Raw genomic sequence first — 23777 nt, forward strand, 5'->3', positions numbered from 1 at the left:
GTCCCTGTCTCACTTCAAGAGGAAGAAATCAAGATTTATCAAAGACCTTCACACTGCTTTCCACCAGTTAATTGACTTGCAAAATATAGCTCACTTAATTTCCTGACTATTGATAAATTACTAGTGCACTAACTAATAATTCCAGCTCTACTTTATCATCAGCAAAAGTAAATTGTTAATGCATAGCTAATAACCAGGTAATTATAGATACAAAACCGAGCTAGCTAACTGAAACTTATGCACTGACACCGTTAGTGGCTGCTTGCAATACTTGGGGAACGTTTATGCCTTAGAGTGACATTAAATGTAGTTTTATTTATCTCCCAGAACCCGCCTGTGAGAACATTACCACTGGGTCAGCCTTACTTATCTGTTCATTGATTGGAGAACATTTGTTGTGACGTGGTTGCTTCTAGCCAATCAGCATGATCTTGTCCACCGGCTGCTGTCGCGGGAACTGCTAGATTCTCAAAACAGTAAACACAAGCGGAGGACGTCTCAACAAGTTTATATTGGAAAAAGCAACTTAAGTCTTGTGAGTTCTCTTGATACATCACCGCTTCGTGTACGCTAATTAAAGAGTAGTGCATAATTTCGCAAGACACTTAGGACATCTTATGTCACTCTTGTAGCCAGCTAACGTTCGTGGCTAAGGAGACTTACTACTTAGTAGCCATTGTTAACGATGCATGATCCCGGAAGTAAAGCAGTTGTTTCTTTAAAATATAAGTATAGCTCACGTTATTACACTGTTACTTGCGTTACACAAGGGATATTCAGTCGTTTATAAAAAAAAATACGCCGCTGCATAGCGTTTTATTCTTAATAGTGACGTCCGAAGGGAGTTTTAAAATTTCGCGAATTATTATATCAAAGCTTTACATTAATCTATCGATCTACGGTTTTATTGTGACAGCCCTGACCGGAAGAAGTAATTTTTTATTCTTAGACCACCTACTGACGACAACGTCTCATTTTCATTTTACAGCGCTTCAAAATGTCAATGATGATGATTTACTAATCAAAAGGTTATAATTAAAGATACGACATTACGTGTTTTTGCAAGCAGCACCTTATTGTAGACAGAATTGTAGACCGGACACCACATAGAAAATGTGATCGTTTCTTGTAAAACCAGGTCATCTCAAGTTCGATTTACTCGATTTACACTTTAACTTGGACTTGTCCAAGTAAATCAACCAGCAGCCACATTTCACCTGTTATCAATATGGCTGTGCCTCAGATTTCCAACTGGATGCTTGTGAAGTAGTATTATGATAGTGGGAAACATGGCATCACACTTTAAAGTGTCAGAAGTCAAATGTTTTTTCTGAGCAAAAAAGGACTTTCACACCTGAGAGTTAAAGAAGCTTGTTCTTAGAGAAAAAGTAAAACTGTAATTATGAATATGTACTCTTAAAAGGAGGATATTGTGTAATGGTCTGAGAGATGACTGTCTCTAAAGATATGTTGCAGGCTCAATTTTTTTCCCAAAATTGTTTTTCTGTTCTCAGGTGTCTTGAATCCCATTGGCTGATGGCAGTGATAGCATCACCATGTCTCACAAGCTGACCAAAAAGGAGCTGGATGAACAGTTTGAGCTGTTCTTAAAGGAGGTAATGTAACTTTCTATACAGGCTACTGTGGTGCTATTTGCGGGTACGATCCATTAAAGGATGCATAAATTGCACAGCGTGAAATAACTAATCCTAAACTAATAATTAATCTATATACATTATTAAGCTATGACAACAAATTCTGAGACGCAAACAAACTACATTTGAATAAATTATAAAGGCATCTTCCTGACTTGGACATGATGTTTTGTCAGTCTGTTTCAGATGATTCTGTTGACTTGGGCAGCTTTGAGAAGGAGCCCCATATTAAAAGCAGTCAGAAATCAGCCCAGAAACCAACAACATCATGGTGGCAAGATGATTCACACAGTGGTGGAGAAACAGAGAAAGGTAATGCTGAAGTCAGAACTCTCCATCCATCACACTAAACATTTTAAATTTACATTACATGTAGTCATTTGGTGGGTGCTTTTATTTGTAGTGACTTATAAGTCTTTTCAAGTGCACAAAAGATCTATGAAGTGCAAACAAGATCTGTCCACAGAAGATCTGTGTGGGTAGTAGTCATAGAGAGTCACAGTAGGCATAGAGATTGTAGACCTGGAGGATGGTATTCAGGTAGGAAAGTGCCGATAAGTTAACCACTTTGTAGTGGAGAGTCCGAGAGTTGAACTAGATGCTGGCTTCCGGCTTCTGAAGTCAGTGCAGAGAGATGTTAACCTATTGCTTATTGTTAACCTATTATCAGAATAAGAATGTTCAAAGTCTTTGGCTTCACTGTCACTGTTTAACATTTGCAGTGAAGGATGGATTTGGGCTTTTGTTATAATAATAGATACTTTATTGATCCCCACAGGGAAACTCTTGTTGTATATAAATGATGTGCAGATATTTTGGGCGTTTCAGTGTTGTATCTAAGGACACTACAGCAAGTGGCAGGGAACTTACCCACCAACCCTGCAGCTGCTTGAACAGTCGTAAAGACAGTGGAACAGCAGTTCAGTATGCTGCTTTTAAAAGGCCAGTATGGAGATTAAACTATGACCTTGGCATTATTAGAACCGTGCTGAAAACATCCATTAATCCATTTTCTTAACCACTTAGCTCAAATTATGAGCGTGCTCTGACCCTGAATAAGATAACTGGCCTTTACATTGCAAAACTGGAGAAATTGGTTGTCCTTTTTTACATTTCTGCATTTGTCCTGTTTTTTCAACATTGTCCCTTTCTGGGTTTCCCCTTTCCACAGCTGAGACGGCCAGAAGCAGATTTCTTAAAGCCAAAAAGTCCCAACCTGAGAATGAGGGTGAGAGCAAGATCACAAAAAGTCCTAAAAGTCCTTTTTTTGGTCAACATTCAGGTGGCTTATTTAAAACACAATGTTAAAAACAACCTCATACCGAACAGATGTAAGTTCTTACATGCAAAGACCATGTTTACTAAGAGTTACAGATGGTTAAACCTCTATTAAGTTCCCTCCTGCTCATAGCAATTATACGTTTAGGTGTGTTTTATTTAGTTAAATTAATAATAATTATTTCCGTTTCCGTATGTTTTCTCTATTGTCATGCATCAGAGCATATTCAAACATGTTCTGCATGAATTGACATACCAATCTGACTAAATCATTATTATGTTATGAAAAAATAGAATAATTTAAAAAACACAGTTATGGCTGAGATAGGAGATTGGCTACATTTACACCTCAAAAATTATCATAAAAAGTTTTTTTCTTTCTGCCAATCCTTCACTAGTCTGGTTTATGACATTGTATTCAGAAAGCATTAATATGAAACTTAAAGATTCTGTTAAACCAGCAAAACTGTTCTGCACCAAATTAGATATTTAATACCAAATTAACACTATATCTGCAGTACCCTTACACCAGGACTAACGTTCCCCCTAAAATGTGATCTTTTAACAAATACAGACAATTACAAGCGTGGAAACACAGCTGGATTAACACCAGACTTAAAGCAGATTTAGTTTTTTGTTTTTTTGGTTTTGTGCCTCCTGTGGTTGCCAAGACAACACACAGTGTCAAGCTGGCAATTGCAGCCACTATATCCTGTGTGTGCACTATACTTGTACACTGCCAGTCTGCTACCTTTTGTTCTTGGTCTCCTTCTGTTGCCATAGAGGTGTCAGCAGCAACCGGTTGTTGTTTGAAATAAAATCGACAGTGAGTGGCAAAAAAATATATAAAGTTCAGTTGTCACTTTCAAATTGCAATGGACACTTAAAATATTATTTTTCCATCTTTTTCTACCTCCTGTGCTGTCTGAAGTTGTATGTGTGGAGCATTTTTATAAGCCAGTCTCCAAACCTCGCTGCAGAGATCTGGATAAACCTGTTCAATTGGACAAGACTCACAAAGACACTGTTTTGGAGCCGTCCCAAACTGTGAAAAGAGCAAGAACTCCAGTTGAGGACTTGAGCTCTGACGCTCTGATGAGCTCCACTCCTGAAAAACCTCAGTGTATCTCAGGAGAGAGTAGCCCTGACAGGACACATTCCGGTCGTACTTCACCAGCCAGTACTAATAGTCACTCCCAGTGGGACACTGAAAAGGGTAACTTCAGCTCAAATACCCAGTCTCGTGTTAGTAACACGCTAGCTTCTCAGCAACAGTTTTAGTCATCCCTAGTGTCAGTAGTTCTCTTAGTTGTTTGTCTTTGTCTCGCTGTTTTTTTAGAGTTATTGTTTTCCAGCTTCCACAGAAACCTGAAGATTATTGTTTGCTTATTGTGATACATATTAAGCCAGTGTTGGCCTTTTATTACTGTATATACTGTACAACATAATAGGTTGTGTCATTTTCTGGATGATATACAGTATGTTCTTTTGAATCATGCAGATACTAAAAGGATTCAAAAATGTACCACACTGTACTTTTTTCTTTTCTTATGCCATATTTAATTTTTTTTGGATCAATTACACATCCTAAAAATGTAAAAAAGAAAAAATGTCTACACATATGACGGGATACTTGCAACAGCTCTTAAACTTTAGCAAGCAGCATAACAAAAACTATATGAATTCACTCGGTAAGAAGTGGATGACAATGTTTGCATTTTTTAAAGTTTATTTACAGCCTGTTGCATTAACACACGTTTTACTATGCTTTTATTTCTGTTTTCCGATAACATAATATCAAGGTCTGCTGGCATCTGGCAGGTCTTTTAGCAAGTCTTTGAGAATGTCTCAGGCCATTGAAGAGGAGGATGAGGATCCAGGAGACACTGATTTGAAGAAGGAAGAATTGAAAGCAATTGTTCCCAGCAGAGACAGTACAGAGACAGAGGGTAAGATTCAAGTTAACCACCATTTCCATACAGTTACTTAGGAATTTATTCAGACCCCTAATTTGTATAAACTATGTTCAAACAGGTCAGCTTGCCTCTCGTGGACTTCAGTCAGGTTATAAGTTGTTGCAAAAACTGTGCGTGTTTTTTTTTTTTTTTTTTTTAATTAATAGTTAAACCAGATAACTTAAAAAGCTCTGAAATGTCAGTTATCTATTGCCTGCCGTAGGCTGCAATGTTAGATTTTAAAAAGTTATTGTATCTGGTACAGGCTGTCTGCAGACATTTCACAACTATAAATGAACAAGGGGATTGATGTGACATTGGATGTATTGCTGTCGTTAACCTTTAAGAAAGTGTAGTTGGCGTCATCAGACACGTCACTACTGCAAACACCAGTAGCTTAGAAGCTCCTAGAATCATTCAGGGCAATTTTTCTGCTGCCATTTATCACATAGATTTATCCATACATTATCTTTAGGCTTATAAATATGTTTAGAGTCGCAGGGGTGCTGGGGTCATTGGGCAAGAGGCAGGGTACACACTGGACAGGTCACCAGTCTATCTTAGGACCAACACAGAGAGACATACACAGACAGACAACCATTCACAGTCACATTCACAGTTGGCAATTTAGAGTCACCAATAAACCTAACATGCATAGTGTCTATCTGTGTCCAGTCAAAATTAGATACATTAAATTTATTTATATAGACTGTTTCTGTCAGAAAAATGTTGTTATCTCTCCAGCAACACTTAAATTCCTAATGACTCCAAAAAGTTGCTTAAATATGTTTTGCCTTTTTGGTTTCACTCCTTCTGCATACGGGACATTCTACCACATGGTACATTTCCGATTTATTTATGCTTGTATTATTTTCCCAAGTTCTGTATTACAGGTTTGGATTGTGTGTGTGCTATCTTTTTAAATGCATGCAGACTCAGTGATGGTACCACCTGTGAATATGGGCCTGGACACTATGGAGGAAGAAGAAGAGAAGGTCAGGTTCTTTGCCCAACTTGAAGCTGAGGCATCATCCACTATAGATTATTCCAAGCTGAACAGAGAGCTGGACTCCACTAGTTCTACTCTTGGTATTAACCTAAGGTATGGAGGTTGTCTAATAGTACAATGCAGCTATTGTTTCTCACAAAGTAGTTTCAAGTTCTCTGAATGCTTTGGGTTAAGTAGCTTAATCTTTATAAACGGATTTATATTCTGCGACTTCTAATGTACTGTTCTTGCTGCTTTGAAGTTTGGAGTTGGCACCGTGATAAAATGAGTATGGGTATTCCCTGCAGGAAAGCTGAGGAAGAAGTGGAGCAGAGCAATCAAACCAAGGCTAGAGACACAGAGGGCATCAGAAACTCTCCAGGTAAGTGTGTCAACCATTCACAAGCCATTTTTTTTTCGGCACTCTATACATATTAATTCCAGATTGTCTTTTGCTCTCTGCTTCTACAGGCTCTCCTCACTACAGTGAGGATTTTGAGGATGAAGAGAATGGCAAAGAACCTTTAGAGGAGGTTTGTAGATGGAATAAGCAGTGTAATAATTCCAAGGTTATGTAGTAAAGTCAGAAAATGAAGGGCCTTAGTGAAAGCTATTGGAGCAATCCATCACTTTGTTATTTGTGTTTTAAGCTTTATCTTTGTTCATTTTGAAATTTGAGCTGACTGCTGAATGCTTCATGTTTCATTAATTCATGTAATGCATTTTCCAGAAGTCAAAGACATCTCCAATTATTGCCAGAGGTAAGATGAAACCGCTAAGTTTACATGGCCCTGTAGCTGACCTTATACTGTATCTGTAATGTAATATATTATCCGCTAGTAAATAAGGAGGAGTAAATCTTAAAAATAGTCACAAATTCAGTTTTTGTCTCAGTTTCTCTGTATGATTCATTGGAAGACACTGGCAGAGAAGACACAAGGAAGGACACAGTAGGATCACTGGACAGAGGTAATACAAATGTGTTATGTAGAAGCTGTCAGTCAGTCAATGTCAGTAGTCACAGGTCTTACAATCAAAGAAAAGCAAAAACATGATTTATCAAACATCAAAATGTGGCAGTGGGTTCTCTTGCTTATCTGAACGTGCACCATATAACACCACAATATACTGCAGCAGCCTTGAGCTGGACTGCCGACCTGTCCAGGCTGACAGTGAGTCATTTGTGTAGTCTGTGCATTATTTTCAGAGCAAGTAAGCGCAACGATGACCTGTGAACAGAGGAGAGTAAAGTTACAAGAATATTCTGCAAACTGGTGACTGTTTATTCCTTTTAACCCCAACAGTAAAAGGTATAGACTGTTGCAGGTAAAATAATTTAAAATTAGACAATTCCCTGTTTCCTTAATGATGTTATCATATAACTCACTAATGCACACGTGGAAAAAAAGAGTGTGTGCACACACATAGGGCTATTGCTGATTTATAGTAATATCTTTTGTGGTAATTCATCAGACTACTGTCGGTGACAGATTAATGTGCTATGAAATTATTTAGACCCATGCTGTGTTGCGCAACACCTTTAAAACTTTCAAAAAGGCCCAACTTATGATTTTATTACTGCAGGCACAAGGCGACTCAAAGCGCTGTACAATGACATTAAAATGTATTAGTGTTCCCCATACAAAGCATTACTTAGTGAGACTTAGTGATTTATTGCAGTTTTACCATTGGATCATAAAAACATTTAAGAATTCAAGTATTTTAAGTGTACGCTATTTTTTTTTCTGTGCAGGGCTGTCAAATGTGCAGAGTGGAGGCTCAGAGATGGAGGCTCTTCATGAGGCATACAGACAGATCCAAGTTGAGGAGGATTCAAAAGACCATAATCTCCATTTTTCGTCTCTACAAGGGAGAGCGAGAACTAACAGACCTGCTTCTCCATCTTCCCCCCCTCAACTTGTCAGACAGTCTTTTCCACCTGCTTCTACTAATGAGTCAGGTCAGATATTATTGAACACAGAGAAATATACATGCAGCAGAAGAGTAATCTGATTTCTCCTCTACCTCTGATTAATTTTTGAAGCTTTGCACTGTGCAGTGACAGAAAAAGCTGACACACGGCTGATCCACAAAAAGAAATGTTTGAATTTAAAATATATGCAGGAGGAAAGTGATTTATTTTGTATTCTAAACCCACATCCCAATTAGTTGGTTAGTTACTTTGAAGGCTGGATTTATAAACTGAATGAGTCATTAGGATTCAAAAAGGCACTTTAATGGCAAAGTGTCCTCTAGAAACATATGAGAAATTATACATTCCATCCTAAATATAGTGTGTCTCTGAAACTGGACACATCCACTCTGTTCAGGTGCAGCAATGTCATGATCATGCCAGGACTTAAGGGTGTGAAGTAATTGTTTTGCTGTGTGTATTTAGAGCTACCCACTGCAGAAGAGCTGATGAAGCCCATCCGACCAGAGGAGGCCCATACCAGAGGGTTCACCCTCCAGCCTATCAGGTTAGAACTGGAAAATAATGCAATTCATCAATTCATCTGAAAATGTTGTCAGAGCAAGACAAACTTAAACTAGTACTGTATAAGATTTAGTTGCAAATAGTGGGGATGTTGCAAATTGCAACCATCTAAATACCCCACCCCATCACCTATTCTTCAGTTTTAGCTCAGTTTTAGACTTTAACTGTTGAGTGCCTCATAGGAAAATGTATGTATGTATGCAAAAGAAAATGTTTGTACTGAAAACAGTACAACAGTTTCTATATATGTTACAGTTATGTTGAGCCTGAAAAAGAATTCCCAGATGTGGCATATGCAGAGTCACAGCTGAAACTACCAGGAAGGGCTGACCCTGATGCAGGGATAAAGGGAGTCAAGGGATCAACTAACCACCCATCAAGCTGCTCAGAACCTCCCAGCTATGACCTGACATGGAGCATCAGAGAGGAAGTGGAGAGGCTGATGCAGGACCACCAGAAGTTGCCTTCCTGTACATCCTCACAGGCTGGCAAAGCTAAGAAACAGCCAGTGAGGCGAAGTTTATTTTTCTTATTTCAGCAGTGTGTGAAATATTAGGTGTTTGTAGTACAGAATAAAAGGTTTACATATAAAACTAGATACAAAAGTTACTTTGTTTATTAGAAATGGCTAATAGTTTCATGTTTACAAAAAGTAGAGGATGCAAGCACATTGGAGTGGTAGGAAACATATGCCCACAGTGTCATAATAGCTCAGTATTTGTCTGCAACATGCATCCATGCATCCAAAGTTTATTGTTTTAAAATGCTGAAGATGTTCCAGTCATTTGCAATTTCAAAGACAAAAGAATTTATTTCAATCTCCTCATAAACTTAAAAAAAAAAGTAATTTTAGGACAGTTTCTGTCCCTTAGATTCATGTGCATGTTGTTCTGTAAAGTGACTATCTTAAAAAAAAAACTGTCTGCAGTTATCAACATTTAAAAAATGGATCAACTTTTAAAAAAACAGCTCCACATTCCTGTCAAGAGTATAATTGTGCCCCATGTCTTTTAATACACTGTGTAACCATGATAAATTATCCTTTTTTTCTAGGCTGCTTGTAGCTCCACCATTCCTCATCCTTCTACATCTTCAGTAAGGAAACCCACTGTGCCTCCTGTGAGAGGCAGGAATGTCCAGGGGAGAAGAGCAGTGCCCTCCCGGTTTACAGGGACCAGTAGGACTGCTGCTCCAACCAAAGCCCAGATTTCTGTTTCCCATTGTCCCCAGCATTCACGAAAAGCCAGTTCCACACAGACACAAAAAAAAGATGACACAGGTGATTTATCACACATAAATATTATAAGTTAAATACATAAGTATTTTAACTTATCAAATTGCTCAGAATGTGTAAGGAAATAAATAAGTTTTACTTAATACACAGTTATTACCACCTTTGAATAATGTACATTTAATTTAGTTCTAAATGTTTGATTGTTTGATTAGCAGAGCCTGGTCTGAATGTGAGCAGTGAGCTGGTGGCTTCTGTTCAGTCCTTAGTAGCTGTCCTCCAAGAGCAGATCCACACTAGCAGCCAACATGATCCCACAAACACACAGGAACTAAGTGCATGGACGCACCAGCTTACAAAAAACACTGTAAGAAAATATTTGACCTCCATTTACATTGACTTTAAGATGGAAATCACATGCCATGGTCTTGCTGAGAAGATTCTAAATTTTGCACCATCACTGTTTTGAGAAAGATTTTAGTAAATTAGATTTAGATTAGGAAAAAAACATTTGTATTAACTTATACTTAAGAATTTAGCTTCCATCACTTCCAAGCAGTAGTAATAATCATAATCGAATTTGCAAAGCTTGAAAAGTGGAATTTCTTAAAAACAACAGGGGATTTCTTCAACTAATAAAAGCACCATCTGTTGCCAGTTTTAGCACAAAAGAGTAGAACAGTCCACACAATTAACTGGATTGGAAATCAACCTGGTATCTGAAGACAGCAAGCTAGTGTTATCTACTGTACCCATGTGGTTGTGGTTCAACGATACCATAAACTGTTGCACATCACTAAACTTATTATGTCTGACTTTCAGAAAGATGAGGATCCTTTTCTGTTAGAAGAGCTGAGAGTCCAGCTGGCTCAGAAGGAGAGGGAGCTGCAGGTGATGAAGGAAGGAGCAGAGGAGCTCCACAGCCTCAGACAGCAGAATTACTTACTGCAAAGCAAGGTGCACAAACCTCCAATACTGGCCAATCAAGTCTGTGCCTATCACCACCATTAGAGTGGGGCTGAGGTGTTGAGTGAAAAGGTTCATCTCCATGAGCCACTTTAAGTTTCACAAATCAAAAACCACCCACATATTAATAAACCTTCCAAAAATTCGGTCATTGGTAAAATGAACAGGTAGCTGATGTAATTCCAGCTGCTGCTGAAACAATACACAACAAGTCTTCTTGCATGTAATTAGGTTACAGGCAAATTCACTTAAACAAAAAATCTAGTTTTTAATGAAGGAAACACACACGTCAGTAACATCCACTTGCTGAGTTTATCAAATGATAAAATCAATAATGAAGGTTTTCTGCCACGAAAGCAGGTAAAGCAGTTTTGTGTGTGTGTGTGTATGTGTGTCCTTATGCCATTATGCCATTAAAATGTATGTTTTTCATCACTTTGCACCCTGACGATTTTCAGTTGCAACACTGAGCAACTCTGATTTAATTATGGCTCAGATCAGGTCTTGTAATAATGGGTCAAGTCAAATACTTAATGGAATTAGAGGGATCTGAGTAAAAATGTTCTAACGTTTAGATGCCGCTCCACCATCTATGTATAGAACTAGGAACAGCCCGTTTGTCAGATCAGAGACTGTAGATAAAACACGGAACTTCTGCTGCAGCTAGGGTTGGAGTAAGGACTGAGTTAAGGTAAAGCTTAGGGCCAAGCATTGTGCCACTTAATTAACATACTGTAAACACAACCAAAACCGCACAAACAAGTTTGTTTTGGTTTTATACTGTTGAACAGAGGAAAAGAAATAGACTTGTGCCTGAGGAGCATAGTATAAAAACTTGCACTAGCATTGTATCAACAAGAAAAAAAAGAGCCCAGTTTTTGGATCCTCTGGGTTTAGAATTGGTCGGTTTTTGCTACTCATTAGCAATAATGCAGGAAAGAAGGCTTTGCAAATCATTAGTGTTGAAGGCAAAAAGGAGTGGATGTCCCTATAGTAACAGCTTATTCGCTAAAGTTTGAGGAACCACTGTGTCCTTTCTTTCTATTTTTCAGCTGCGGAGTACAGAAGAAGAAAGTCAGAAAAATCGATGGGCTAAGGCTACAAACCCTGCAACAGAGGAAACGCTTCAAAAGATTAATAAAGAAATTAAAGAACAGGAGACACTCATAAAAGGTTACCAGCAGGTTTGTTTCCGTCTAATCTTAATCTTAATGTTACGTCGGTGAAGATTCTCAGCCATCCAGGGTGGGTTATCCGAAGATTGAAGTCCAGTCTACATGATTCAATCTTCGGATGTATGTGGTTATCTCTTGACTTCCATTTCACCAAATGTGTTTGAATATTTATTGTGTCTTCAGGCTCTACGACGCTGATCTGTTCCCTTTTTTGAGTCAGAAATTCAGCCGTTAGAGAAATGATTTTTAGGGGGCTGTGATATTAAAATAAATAAAATGAACACAGTTGTGAGTCTGTGTCCCCATCCAAACCACCGCAAGCTGTTACGACTGTGAACAAAACCTATTAAACACACCTGGGAAATTGGTGTGAAATAAGCCTGGAGTAAGACCTGCATTTACTTCAGAGGTGTGTGCATTTCTAAACTGTTTCTAAACAGCTTTTAGACACAAGCCTTGAAGGCTAAAACTGGCTCCAACTGCTATCAATTAACCAGATAGACAGCTTTGGACCAAAAACAGATTTTAGGGAGTACAGAACAGAACATTACGGAGCATACACAACTACTGTACATGGAGTTTGCATTGCAGTTAGATGCAGAGCATGGCAGGATGCTGGAAGTGCACTTTAAACACTCCCTTCCTGACAAACGTTTAAAACAAGCACAGTCATGAACAACATTGTGCTGGTTGCTTCTCTTCAGAATCCAATTTACACAATGCTGCAAGAATACTAAAGATGCGGCATAACTATTCATTAGTTCTTCCCACTGGCTCTGGGTGAATATGAAGCCCCCATCTTCAGCTAATCAGAGAACTGTAGCTGCTCATGCACAGTTTATGCTTCTGAAACAGCCTAGATTTCTCTGTGTGTCCCGCAGCAACTGTTTGTAGAGATTATGTAGAGAAATGTAAGTAAGTTGCGTTGGGTAATAGTGAATTCATAAATAAGGCATGAAATCATGCAGAAGTGCTGTACAACACAGCTTTACTCCTGAAATATTAGAAGCACCTTATGAGTAAAGGGTTCGAAAACCCAGAAATCAGTTAGCATTTTTGCACTTGCTGTTCCCTCGTTCCAAAGTTCATTGGCTTTTGAATAGGTTTTTTGGTTAAATGCTTGGAATAAGGTTCTACTTCTGGTGATTGTATTTAAGTTCAAAACAATTCTCAAAATGGTGTTCATCTATAAAGGTAATCAAAAGCAACCCGACACATTGGAACCTAAAAAGAACAACCAAATAGCTGTGATACACTACACACAGTACGGAACTAGAAGGATGCAACCAAAACTACTTATGACTTATTCGTTTTCCTTAAAATGTTTTTGGTTTTTTTAATATACGCACTGTTAAAGGGCAGTAAAACCAAGGTTTTTTTTTTGTTGTTCTTTTTTAGGAGAATGAGAAGCTTTACTTGCAGATGAAAGCTCAGCAGGCCATAAGTAAAGCCAACGAGGAGGCCATGTTCAACGAAAACCAGAGGCTGCTGAATGAACTAGCTTTCACAAGGTGGGCTGAGTGATGCTCTTCGCAGTAGAGCAACTTTTTTTCCAACAAACAATCTTATTTGTGCTTTTGCCTCTAAAACATTCTTCCTTCTTTTCCAGGGAGCAGCTGAATAAAGCCTCAAGGCCTGTGGGAAATGTCTGTTTAACAGATCACACTCAGCGCATCACAAACTTGTTAGCTCAAATAAATATATTTCAGGTAGGTGCCACTATAATTGAAATATTCATCGAAGAGCTGCTTGACCTCCTTTACTTAAAATGTGTGTCTGTGTCCAGAGGAATGAGGCAAAGCTGTGTGAGGACATTCGCAGACTGAAGCAAGAAAAGCAGGCTCTAGAGGTAGACCTGCAGCTGATGAAGAAAGAGAGAGACCTGACTAAGGCAGAGGTCATCTCCACCTCAGGTTAGACAGGACACAGAAGTTCATTTATTGTTTCTGTACAAGATGATGATCATACTGTATAACTGATAGTGTTTCCATTGTAAATGTGTCAGGTGATAAGACTTTTGAGATTTGTGTGTTGGAGGACAAGCACAGAGAGGAAGTGTCAGCGCTGAAGAAGAAGCTGCAGTGGTTTACTGAGAACCAGGAGCTGCTTGACAGAGATGCTGTCAGACTGAAGGCTGCTACAACAGAGATACATCAACTGAAAGAGCAGGTGAGGCTTTGCTGTCACGTTGTGGTTGTAGACTGGCTCTTATTTTATGTATATCAGTACTGTCTTACTGTGTCAGATAGAACAAGTTGTTATATTTCAGGTAGAACAGCTAAAACTGGAGATGTGCCAAAGAAGCTGTGAACAGCAGAGAAAGGCCAACGCAAAATCTGTGGACACAAAAAAAATAAAGGACCTAGAGCGACAGGTTTTTTCAGACACACTACCAAATTAATTACCCTCAAAAGTTTCCGTCTCTTCATTGCTTTAAGAGTCTCAACCTCATTACCAGGTGAAGGAGCTTGAACAGATACTGAGACACAGAAACCCAAACTCTCTGCCTGCTCTGATATACGCTGCAGCCGGCGCCGATGGTCAGGAGGACATGGCCGCGGCTACAATATCTCCACCGAGCCGGGTCACTGCTCTGCTCGAGCGCAGGATTCAACGTCTGGAGGCAGACTTGGAGAGCCATGATGAGGAGGCTAAACGAACCCTGAGGGCCATGGAACAACAGTTCCACAGGATTAAGGTAGATTAACTTAGATGATTTGATTCTTTTACCACATAACATGTGGAGAGCTTATTAATATTTGTCTTTTATTAGAAAAACAATTCCACACACAATGTTGATTTATAAATCAGGAAAAATATGTAATAGACCAGTGAGATTGGCTTCACAGTAGCAATCCCTAAAACTAAATGAGACAGACTACTGGAATCTGATTTAGCGGGTGGACACAAACATGACAACTACTTGTTTTCTTCTGTAACTGCTAAATGTAAAACAATAAATTGTTGGTTAACAGGTTTATCGTTTCATCTTAAAAGCTGATTGTGCTGTACAGTTTTCATAAGTTGTTTTCAGCTGCCCCAGTCTAATCTGCTTACTTATAAAATAGAGACATTAAAAGGTTCTGAATATTTTCTCAGACAGAAACTAAATTAAAGTTTATGTTATGTCTTTCGTAGAAAAGCTCACATGTCCTTTAGTTGATCCTTTCTGATTAAGCTTGCATTCAGATGATTCTTCTCGATTTTATGGAAAACAGGACACCTTCTTGTTTGACTGCTCTAAAGAAATTTCTGTTAACTGACTGGGTTTGTTGCTGTTTAGCTCCGATATGAGCAGAGGATCTCAGAGCTGGAGCTGCAGCTGCAACAGAAGCAGCAGGCTGTAGCAAACACAGTAGCTGACCCTGTGACATCCGTGGCTTTGCCCCAAAGTCTTGAGAAAGAGTTGCAGCAGGTGAAGGAAACCTATCAGGAGAAAGAGAAACACCTCCATCGCCAGATTGAGTCTCTCCAGCAGCAGCTCAAACTTAAGGTCGTTGCAGAAGTTACTAAATCTTATTTCTTCACCTCACTGTTAGTGGTGTCATGCTAGAACTGAAAGTGAAAGACGTATTCTCCACACTTTTTAGACCAAAATGTGTTTGTTAATTTATCTGACTTGGTTGACACTAGACTATGTAAACCTCGTCTGCTGCAGACTCAACCAAGTCCAGGCAGACACCAACGGCAGGCAGAAGCAGCATTCGGAATTCGGATAGAGCGGCTAAACCAAGAGCTTGCTGCCAAGACACGAACCATTCAGGAGCTGAGCCGCTCTGTGGAGAGACTGCAGAAGGAGAGGACCAGTATACTGCCCGTCTCCAACCCTCGCCCAGAAACCCGTTCAACAGAGACCAAACGACAGCCAGGCCCAGCCAAGGCGAGTGGAGGGGAAGAGACATTTCCAGCTGCTCAGTATGAGAAGACGTACCAACCCACTGTCTTTACAGGTGAGAATGTAGACAGTTTCTCATGGTTGACGCTCCTCAGTGAAACATATTATTTTTAAATGTGGTAAATTGGACCTTCCAAAAACCAACCTGAACCATATGTCAGGGTAGTCACTGGTTAGCCGAAGGGCAACACTTAATCCAATTGGTATAACATCATAAAGCATAACATGAGTGAATGACTTCACTTCACATACACACTACCATGTGGATACTGTGGTTTTAGCTTTATACTATTGGGCCATTTTCTAGTTCTCTCTTCAAAATTCTATTATTAAAATAGCCTCCAAGTCATCCAAGTAAGCATATCTGGAGGTTAGCTTCTTCCGACTGAAGGAGCTATTTGGATGAGTGGTGAAATGTTTCAACCAAGCAGGGAAGAAATCCAATTAAAAAGGTTTCAACTTTTATACAAGATAAATCTCTTAGAAAAATATAATCAGATGAGGACATGTGTATATAATTTGGATAGTCTTGAATAAGGCTTTTGCATTTGTGGGGTTCTGCTTAGAGGAAAAAAAAAACTCTGACTCTTGCTGGGTCTACACAAACAGCACGAGCACGTAAGAAGAACCAGGTTTATAGCATGAATTAGATGCCAGCCTGTACGTGCTCTGTATAGATCACTATAGAAGCTCATCTATTCTGTCTGATGAGTCAATTGAGAGTTGAGTCTTTTTTTTTTCTTTCTAACTACTTGATTGATGGAGAAATTGTTGTTGGGCAGCTGCACATAGATGATGTGCATCTACAGGGAAGTAATGGGAATTCTGGTTCTTTGCAGTGGCTCCCAAATAGCATTTTTTAGTGCAACTGTTTTTATTAAATTCAGCCAAATGTAGCTATGATCAGATTTTGATGAAGGAATGTGTGCATGTATCTCTTTCAGTGTATCAGCATTAAACCCTATAAATTGCAGAAACTCTATTATGATTATTATTATTACAAAAGTCCTTTATTTTCAGACACAGAACATAAATACAAATGTGATGTCTTTAATGCTCGTGCACTGTGTATCGTTCTGCTGTTATACTATAGCTATACTTGAAGACATTATCAAAGCTTTGATTCATCAATTCTAGTATTGGCTGCTTTTCACAGGGAGTCATATCTCTGAGGTTCTGCAGGAGAACGAGGCACTGAAGCAGCGTCTGGAGCTGCTGCAGCAGCACTGTGAGCAGGATAAAGAGGCTTTAATGGCAGATGCTGCACAAGCCAGGGAGGAGCTGCACAGGTAGAGTACATGCATCTGCGTGACCACATTAACAGACTCCTTATGTATAGCATTCATTTGGATGAGCAGAATATAATGCAATGGTTTAGGCTGAAGGAGCAGTCTGCAGAGCAGCTGTCTGTTGTGAAAGCAGAACACCTCAGGCTACTGGACCAGCTACGCACCACCTATGCGCTGGAGCACTCGTCCTCAAAGGTTGCCGAACTGACCAATGAGCTCAGCACTCAAAAGGTACAGGCTCACTAACCATCCAGTCGCCTTTTATCATGGAACTTCTGAAAAGTTTTCCTGTTTCTTTAAATGAATTGAACTATTTCACCTGCAGATAATGGTGAAACATTTGCAAGAGCAGCTGAAAGAGCTACAGGGAGTTAAAGATGCACTGGCAATATCCAGGACTCGAGAGGATGCTCTGCAGATGCAGGTGAGAGAGGGGCTGTTTGAATTCTGATTGTGTTCTAGTTTTAGTTATTCAGTAGGAATAACAAGTATAAGCTGTTTTTTGGTAATTGCCTGGATTTTTTTGTTTGTAATCAGTTTCTGTTGCTCGTATTACAAGCAATTAAGCAGCGTCTCTCAGCCCAGTGGAGACTATAACCTTCCTTGTGTGCACCATCTTAAGGTGGGCACTCAGCCCCTGTACAGCTGATTATGATTGTGATTTGGTCTTGACAACTCATCAGACCAAGTTAACGCTGGTCAGTGCTGGTCTGGCTCAGTGTGACGGTGCTGAAAGTCTATTAAAACTATCATCTTTACACAGCACACACTTGAGTCCTTTGCCCTAGTCTCTATTTTTCTATACGGGGTTAATATTTACGAGTTTGACTTGAACACAGCATTGTTTTATAGTCATTTTTACTGTTTGAACTGCCCATTCTTTGACAGTCTTTGCTAGTCTTCAGGTGTGTCCCCAGCTTTAGAGAACATGTCGGTTAAGGTACATCCTACCATTTACAGATGTTTGATTCACATCTGATTTTCTGCTGAACTGTTTCTAAATGACAGAGCAAGATCTTTTGACTATTCAGATTCCTTAAGGATAAATACTGTGTGGTTTGATGGGTACTACCATATGTAATCAGGACATATATTCATAGTTACACATACAATTTGTAGAATTAATTATTAACTATTATTTATTTTTGACAGTAAATTGATTCTCTCTGCAGCTTACATTGCTGCGCATCAGGAGGTTTTACTACTTTTGGTTGCTGAAATTTTATCCCTGGTATCAACCACTTTCATTAGCTTTTAAAACTGTTTTTTTTTTTTTTCACTTCCAGCTAGTCTCCTGTCAACATATATCACTTTGTCTGTGATCTAACAGGATAATTGCTCTGCTGCCAAGATACATTAATCCATAAAAATTACTCATCGGTTTATCATCATCAGTATTGCTGGAATATGTTTCCATCATTATAAGGATCCTTTTAATCATTCTACCTCAACTTTTATCACCATTGTGTCTGGTAAGTATTTTCTAAACACTGATTTTCTTTTTTCCACCTTGTTCATAGCTGACCAGACTACTGAAGGAGCTGAAGGAAGCTAAAGAAGCTCAGAGCTCAGAGGTGAAACTCCTGTGTAGCCTGGAGAGAAAGATCCTAAACATGGAGCTCAGACACCAGCACAGAGAGAAAGAGCTGCAGCAGGTAACAGTAGTGGAATTATCTGCTTGGCAAAAGCCCAAGAGAAGGTTTCAGTGGATCCAGACCTTTTCTGTTTAACCCTGGTACTTGATGCTCTTGAATAATTTATTTAAAGTTTTTTTTTTTTTTTTTTTTTTTTTTTTTTTGTTCCATTTTGGAGCAGTTGTTCTTTAGACTCATTAACCCACTGCAGGAAGTTTTCCAACATAAAGCTTCAAATAACCTGAGCCTGTAATGTCCTGGTTGTAGAGAGCTAAAGAGCTACACTACCTAAGATAGTGTATACACATGTGGGCGACTGTGGCGCAGGAAGGTAGAGCGGTTGTCCACCAATCTCACAGTTGTTGGTTCAATCCCCGGCTCCTCCGGTCATATGTCGAAGTGTCCTTGAGCAAGACACTGAACCCCAACTTAGCTGCTCCCGGCCAGCTGCATAGCAGCTCCCCCATCGGTGTATGAATGTGTGTGTGATTGTGAGTGTGAATGGGTGAATAAGAAGCAGTGTAAAGCGCTTTGAGTGCCAATAGGTAGAAAAGCGCTATATAAGTGCAGACCATTTACCATTTACATGCACTTCAGTCACCCAGTTACTTGATGTCCTTCTCCAGGAACTGATTTCTTAATCAGTTATACATTAAGCTACGAGAACTGCGATAACTTAAGAAATCTGATTACTCGTAATTTGTGTATACATGCAGCAGAAGGGTAACCTGATCCCTCCTCCACCTCTGGCTTACAGATTTTAACAGGGAATTGACAGAAAATGCTGTTTTCACAGGAGGAGAAAAAAAGAACACAGCTGATTCACAAGGGGAACTATCCGAATTATTTAAAAATCCACAGGGCAAAGTGACTTGTGTAGACTTATACCAGGCACTTTGTTACATTTTCTGTCAGACTTTGTTCATGTAGGCTTTTACTCGGCTGCATGTTCCTGTCTGCAGCCTTTTGTTGTCGTTATGCACACGCGCAGTTGGAGAAAGCCAATTAGAAACCTGGTGACACGTATACGTTGAAGAGAATCAGCGTTCTACCGGGGGAAATCCCCAACTCCCTACCCCGATTTCAGAAACCAGCTTTCTCCTTCACATGACAGTTTACTTGGACTTAGGTAACCAGGTTACACCGTGGGTGAACCGGTTTCAGTTTACACAGACTAATGCAGCAAACCATGGGTTTTGTTTGCGATATTGCAACCATCAAATAAACCAACCATTAAACCCCCCCACCCCCACCCCAGTACCTGCCAACACATTCAAAAAACAAATAGAGACACTGACTGTTCATCCTTCGGCCTGCAGGTGATTTGTGGCTCTTGGCAGACTGTGGAGGCTAATCAGCAGTCAGAGGTGGAGCAATGGAGATGTGTGGCCCAGGAAAAGAGCAGAGAGCTGGAAGCTTTCCGCCTGGAGCTAGACTGCATTCTGGACATCCTGAGACAGCTCCAAAGACAGGGAGTGGTCTTCCCTACCCCTGAACAGCCACTTCACACACACATGTAACTCCCCTCCCTTAGAGGAGTTAATGTGCTCATGGATGTCTGCTAATGTTAAGAATGGTGCACTAAAGCCATTTAGTAAGAAAAATAACAGAAGTAAGTTTGTGTCTCAGCTTTAGAATCAATTCAGATAAAGAGTTTTGTATATTTGGTTTGTTCTATTATTATTATTTATCATGTCCCACTTATAAAAGTTATCAAAGATGGACCATTTTACCTGTTTCAGATCAAGAGCTACCTTATCAGCAAGTTAACAGGTGTAAAGAAAAAGCAGTGATGGTCTAAATATGCATACACTACTTTTATCTGTTTGTGTTTCTGGGAATATGTTATATATTTGAAAATTACATGAATAGCTTTTTTGTCATTTTTATTTAAATTTATTTAAAGAGATAATTAAAATAAATGTTTTTGTAACTGTATTCAATTATTCATTTCATAAACTACACCAGAATCCCAGTGCTGATGGTAAATCTACTTACGATGCGACAGGAGTAAAGGATTCACTGACAGTTAAAAGCATTTAAGTACTGCACTTTAGGATAGTTCTGATGGGATGTGAGTGTTTGTATCTATATTCAGAAACTCAATTACTGATCCTAGAAAGAAAAACAATGCTTTTAAATAGGAAATGTCTGCACTTTCATTGCACTTTTCTACCTATTGGCACTCAAAGCGCTTTACACTGCTTCTTATTCACCCATTCACACTCACAAACACACACACTCATACACCGATGGGGGAGCTGCTATGCAGCTGGCCAACACTCACCGGGAGCAACTAAGTTGGGGTTCAGTGTCTTGCTCAAGGACACTTCAACATGTGACTGGAGGAGCCGGGGATTGAACCAACAGCTGCGAGATTGGTGGACAACCGCTCTGCCTTCCTGCGCCACAGTCGCGGTTTTTGTACGCTGCAAACAAATTTAGAACTACCTCTGACCGTTTGTCCACAGTATCGATGAAGACTTAGTCATATTACAGAATCTACACAATTTTTAACTAAAGTATAGTTTATTAAATGTATTAAACAAAAAACTTTGACGGTATTTAAAACTGTTAATTTACTCTTGCATTGACCAGTTGTATTAAATACCTATGTAATTGCTGAGCCGTCATTCACTCAGCTCGTTGCTGGATGTTATCATGTTACCCTCATTTCAGCAAATCTCCTCTCTGATGACCAAGCTGATGGTCAGCTGTCAATCTCTCTCATTCCTTTTCTCCAGGAGTGAAATTCTTCTTTTTGGTTTCAGGAGCTGTACTTCTGTTTTGCAAGTTTTTTCCTGCATAATAATACCTTGGAAAATACATTTCCTTTTATGGAGAAATGAAAGTGGGCTGATTTAGGGGGATTTGGATTTACTAATACATGTGTTAGTGAGATAAAAATTTGCCGGTGCAAAGTTCGTGAATCTGACCGCTGTTTTGCATGCGCACTTATTTTATGTGCACAGAATATTACGCATTTATTAAAATTTGAGACCCATTGTCTTTACTGCACATTTTTGGGGTTTACTTTCACTTTTCTTAATTAAATGCAGTATTGTTGCCTTTTGCATTATGAGGTAAACCAGGCATTTTCCAAGCCTTAACTTCACATTGACATTTTGTTTTTATATCTCGTCTTTAAATATATGGTTTTCAAAAAACTGTCCTGAATGGCTGCATGTCTGCTGCTTTTTAGATCCAAACAACATATATTGTCACTAAAGCCAAAGTGAACCGGGTTAGAGCCACTGGTGAACACTGATACACCTGGTTAGAGAGATCAGTGCACTTGGTGCCAGGGGATATGATTGAAGAGAGCTACGAAATGATCACAACAGAAAATGATAATCAGTGACCAAAAAATAACTTAGAGGCACAAAATTACCGCAGACAAATGTCAGAAATAGACATCAAGTGACTACAAATATGCAAAACAACAAAAAACAGACAAGACTTCCAAAAACAAATGTAAAATTACTACAAACGGACCAAAGGAAAAGGGTAGGGGGCCTTCCTCTGTCTGTCCCAAGGGGCCCGTTTTATCATTTTTTTGTCCATGATTTCCCCACGAGTTAAACATTTGATTGAAAGTATGTGAAATCATTGCATTTTTTGTGGCTCCCATTGTTCTGATTCCTTCCCTCCACAATGATTGGCACCTCTGACTCTGCCAGCAGCAGCACATCATCTCCTACAGTTGAGCTCTGCTCAGAGCTGACACAGTTCGGGATGCTGAAGTGGGCCAACGGGATGGCTGTTGGTGGTCTCGTCCAACTCATGCAGGAGCATACATTCGCCCGATGCTGCTCCACCCACAGTACCAGATGGGGTCCACACGGCTCTGGAACTCACCTGACCCTCTTTGGAAACATAGCACTGGAAGAGAGTGCAGGCTGAGTCCAGGCTATTAGGACGCGCTCCATCCTTGTGTCCACGTGGCCCAATCGTTGTTGCTTCTCACATGCCTGTCGACTGTTACAAACATGAAAATTAAAAGAGAAAGAAACAGACAACAGAATGTATTTTCTTGGGATTTCTTCGTGCAGTAAAAGGAAAGTCTTAACTCCTACATCGAACAGTGTAAACCAAAGATCCCTTTAACTGTGAGCAGCAATGGTTCATAGTGCATTTGTCATTTCAGCTAGTGTCCAAGCAAAGAGTTCTGCCATTCAGTGTTTTATACATGTTGCAATATACTTATATAGCCAGCAGGTGTTCATACTGTTACAAAGGGCACTCAAGCATTTGTGAATCCTGCTGCACATGTGCCAGCACAGCACTTATCAATTACAACAAATAAGAAGCTACAAAATTACTAATCAAGCAGAAACTGTTAAAATTCTCTAACTGGTTATAAAGGAGCCTTATAGTGGTGACAGCTATACAAAATACATAGATCCACTCACAACATATATTTCAAGTACAAATACTGTTCTCTACTTTTTTTTTTCTACAATTAAAGATATAGTATATACGTTTTAACACACAGTGCTGAAACTGAATCCACAACTGGGGCTCAATAAATGACCTCTGGCAGCAGGATGTAGCAAAAATGACCTAACAAGGAGTCACTGTTTGTGATTTTGTAGATTAAACACGGACGCTCTGCTTATTGAGGACGACCAGGTGGATGGATCAGTGACAAATCACTGCTTATACTGTTTTAGGGTTATGGGTGAGCTGGAGCCGGTCCCAGCTGTCATCAGGCGAGAGACAGGCACCATGGACAAGTCTTTACTTTCTCTCTGGGATTTCAATATTTTAACCCACATCAAATCTTTTTCTAAACTCAGCTCAATATTTCGGTGCCCAAACCTAAGAAACACTGAGCTGTGTGGGTATAGTTGTAAGCATGTGAACTGTACTGCATGGTAACATTTTAAACATACGAGGAGGAGGCAGGTCACATACTGAACCTTAATGATCCTCAATTGTATTGTGCACCCAGAGCTTTTATGTGTTTGAAAGTAAAAGTATCCCTTTTTCAGTGGTCACCATTTAAACCTGACTATGTTCATGTACACGCAATGACTCACTCTGTATGTGGAGCTCCAGTCTTTGTCAGAAGTGTGAGCAGGAAAAACATAAAAATGACAAAGACAGCCAGGCCAACCCAGAAGCCAATCACGATAGAGTCTACAAAATGACAAAGATACAAGATGTAATAACTGATAATAATGTAATAAGTCCCCGCAGTAGTCTCATAAC

The 23777-nt window shown here is 39.5% G+C and overlaps 1 protein-coding gene across 9 annotated transcripts; it reads left to right on the plus strand.

The window, feature by feature from the left end:
* The first annotated feature begins 397 nt into the window (after positions 1-397).
* cep162 (centrosomal protein 162) lies at positions 398-22565 on the plus strand. 9 transcript variants are annotated; one of them, XM_067511118.1, is made up of 31 exons: positions 398-535; positions 1515-1616; positions 1832-1967; positions 2827-2883; positions 3865-4149; positions 4736-4882; positions 5822-5990; positions 6185-6258; positions 6348-6409; positions 6607-6637; positions 6771-6845; positions 7630-7836; positions 8275-8356; positions 8629-8881; positions 9427-9652; positions 9820-9971; positions 10427-10561; positions 11623-11754; positions 13144-13256; positions 13355-13454; positions 13532-13658; positions 13751-13914; positions 14015-14119; positions 14204-14443; positions 15029-15238; positions 15404-15695; positions 16797-16929; positions 17019-17160; positions 17255-17353; positions 18450-18584; positions 22244-22565. In XM_067511118.1, exons 2-31 carry the CDS (start codon positions 1557-1559, stop codon positions 22268-22270), a joined length of 4170 nt encoding a protein of 1389 aa, XP_067367219.1. In that variant the 5' UTR covers positions 398-535; positions 1515-1556; the 3' UTR covers positions 22271-22565. The 9 variants fall into 9 exon arrangements, with proteins under 9 accessions (XP_067367219.1, XP_067367220.1, XP_067367215.1 ...); XM_067511119.1 differs by having other exon boundaries at positions 22247-22565; XM_067511114.1 differs by lacking the exon at positions 22244-22565 and adding an exon at positions 19883-20501.
* The last annotated feature ends 1212 nt before the right edge of the window (positions 22566-23777 follow it).

The sequence above is a fragment of the Channa argus genome, chromosome 7 (genome assembly GCF_033026475.1).
Source record: "Channa argus isolate prfri chromosome 7, Channa argus male v1.0, whole genome shotgun sequence".
Taxonomy (NCBI): domain Eukaryota; kingdom Metazoa; phylum Chordata; class Actinopteri; order Anabantiformes; family Channidae; genus Channa; species Channa argus.

Coding starts and splice junctions, on each gene's coding strand:
- cep162 (XM_067511114.1), top strand. CDS start 1,557: ATGTCTCACAAGCTGACCAAAAAGGAGCTGGATGAACAGTTTGAGCTG. Junction 11,755..13,143: donor TCATAAAAGGTTACCAGCAG/GTTTGTTTCCGT, acceptor GTTCTTTTTTAG/GAGAATGAGAAGCTTTACTT. Junction 14,120..14,203: donor TAAAGGACCTAGAGCGACAG/GTTTTTTCAGAC, acceptor CCTCATTACCAG/GTGAAGGAGCTTGAACAGAT.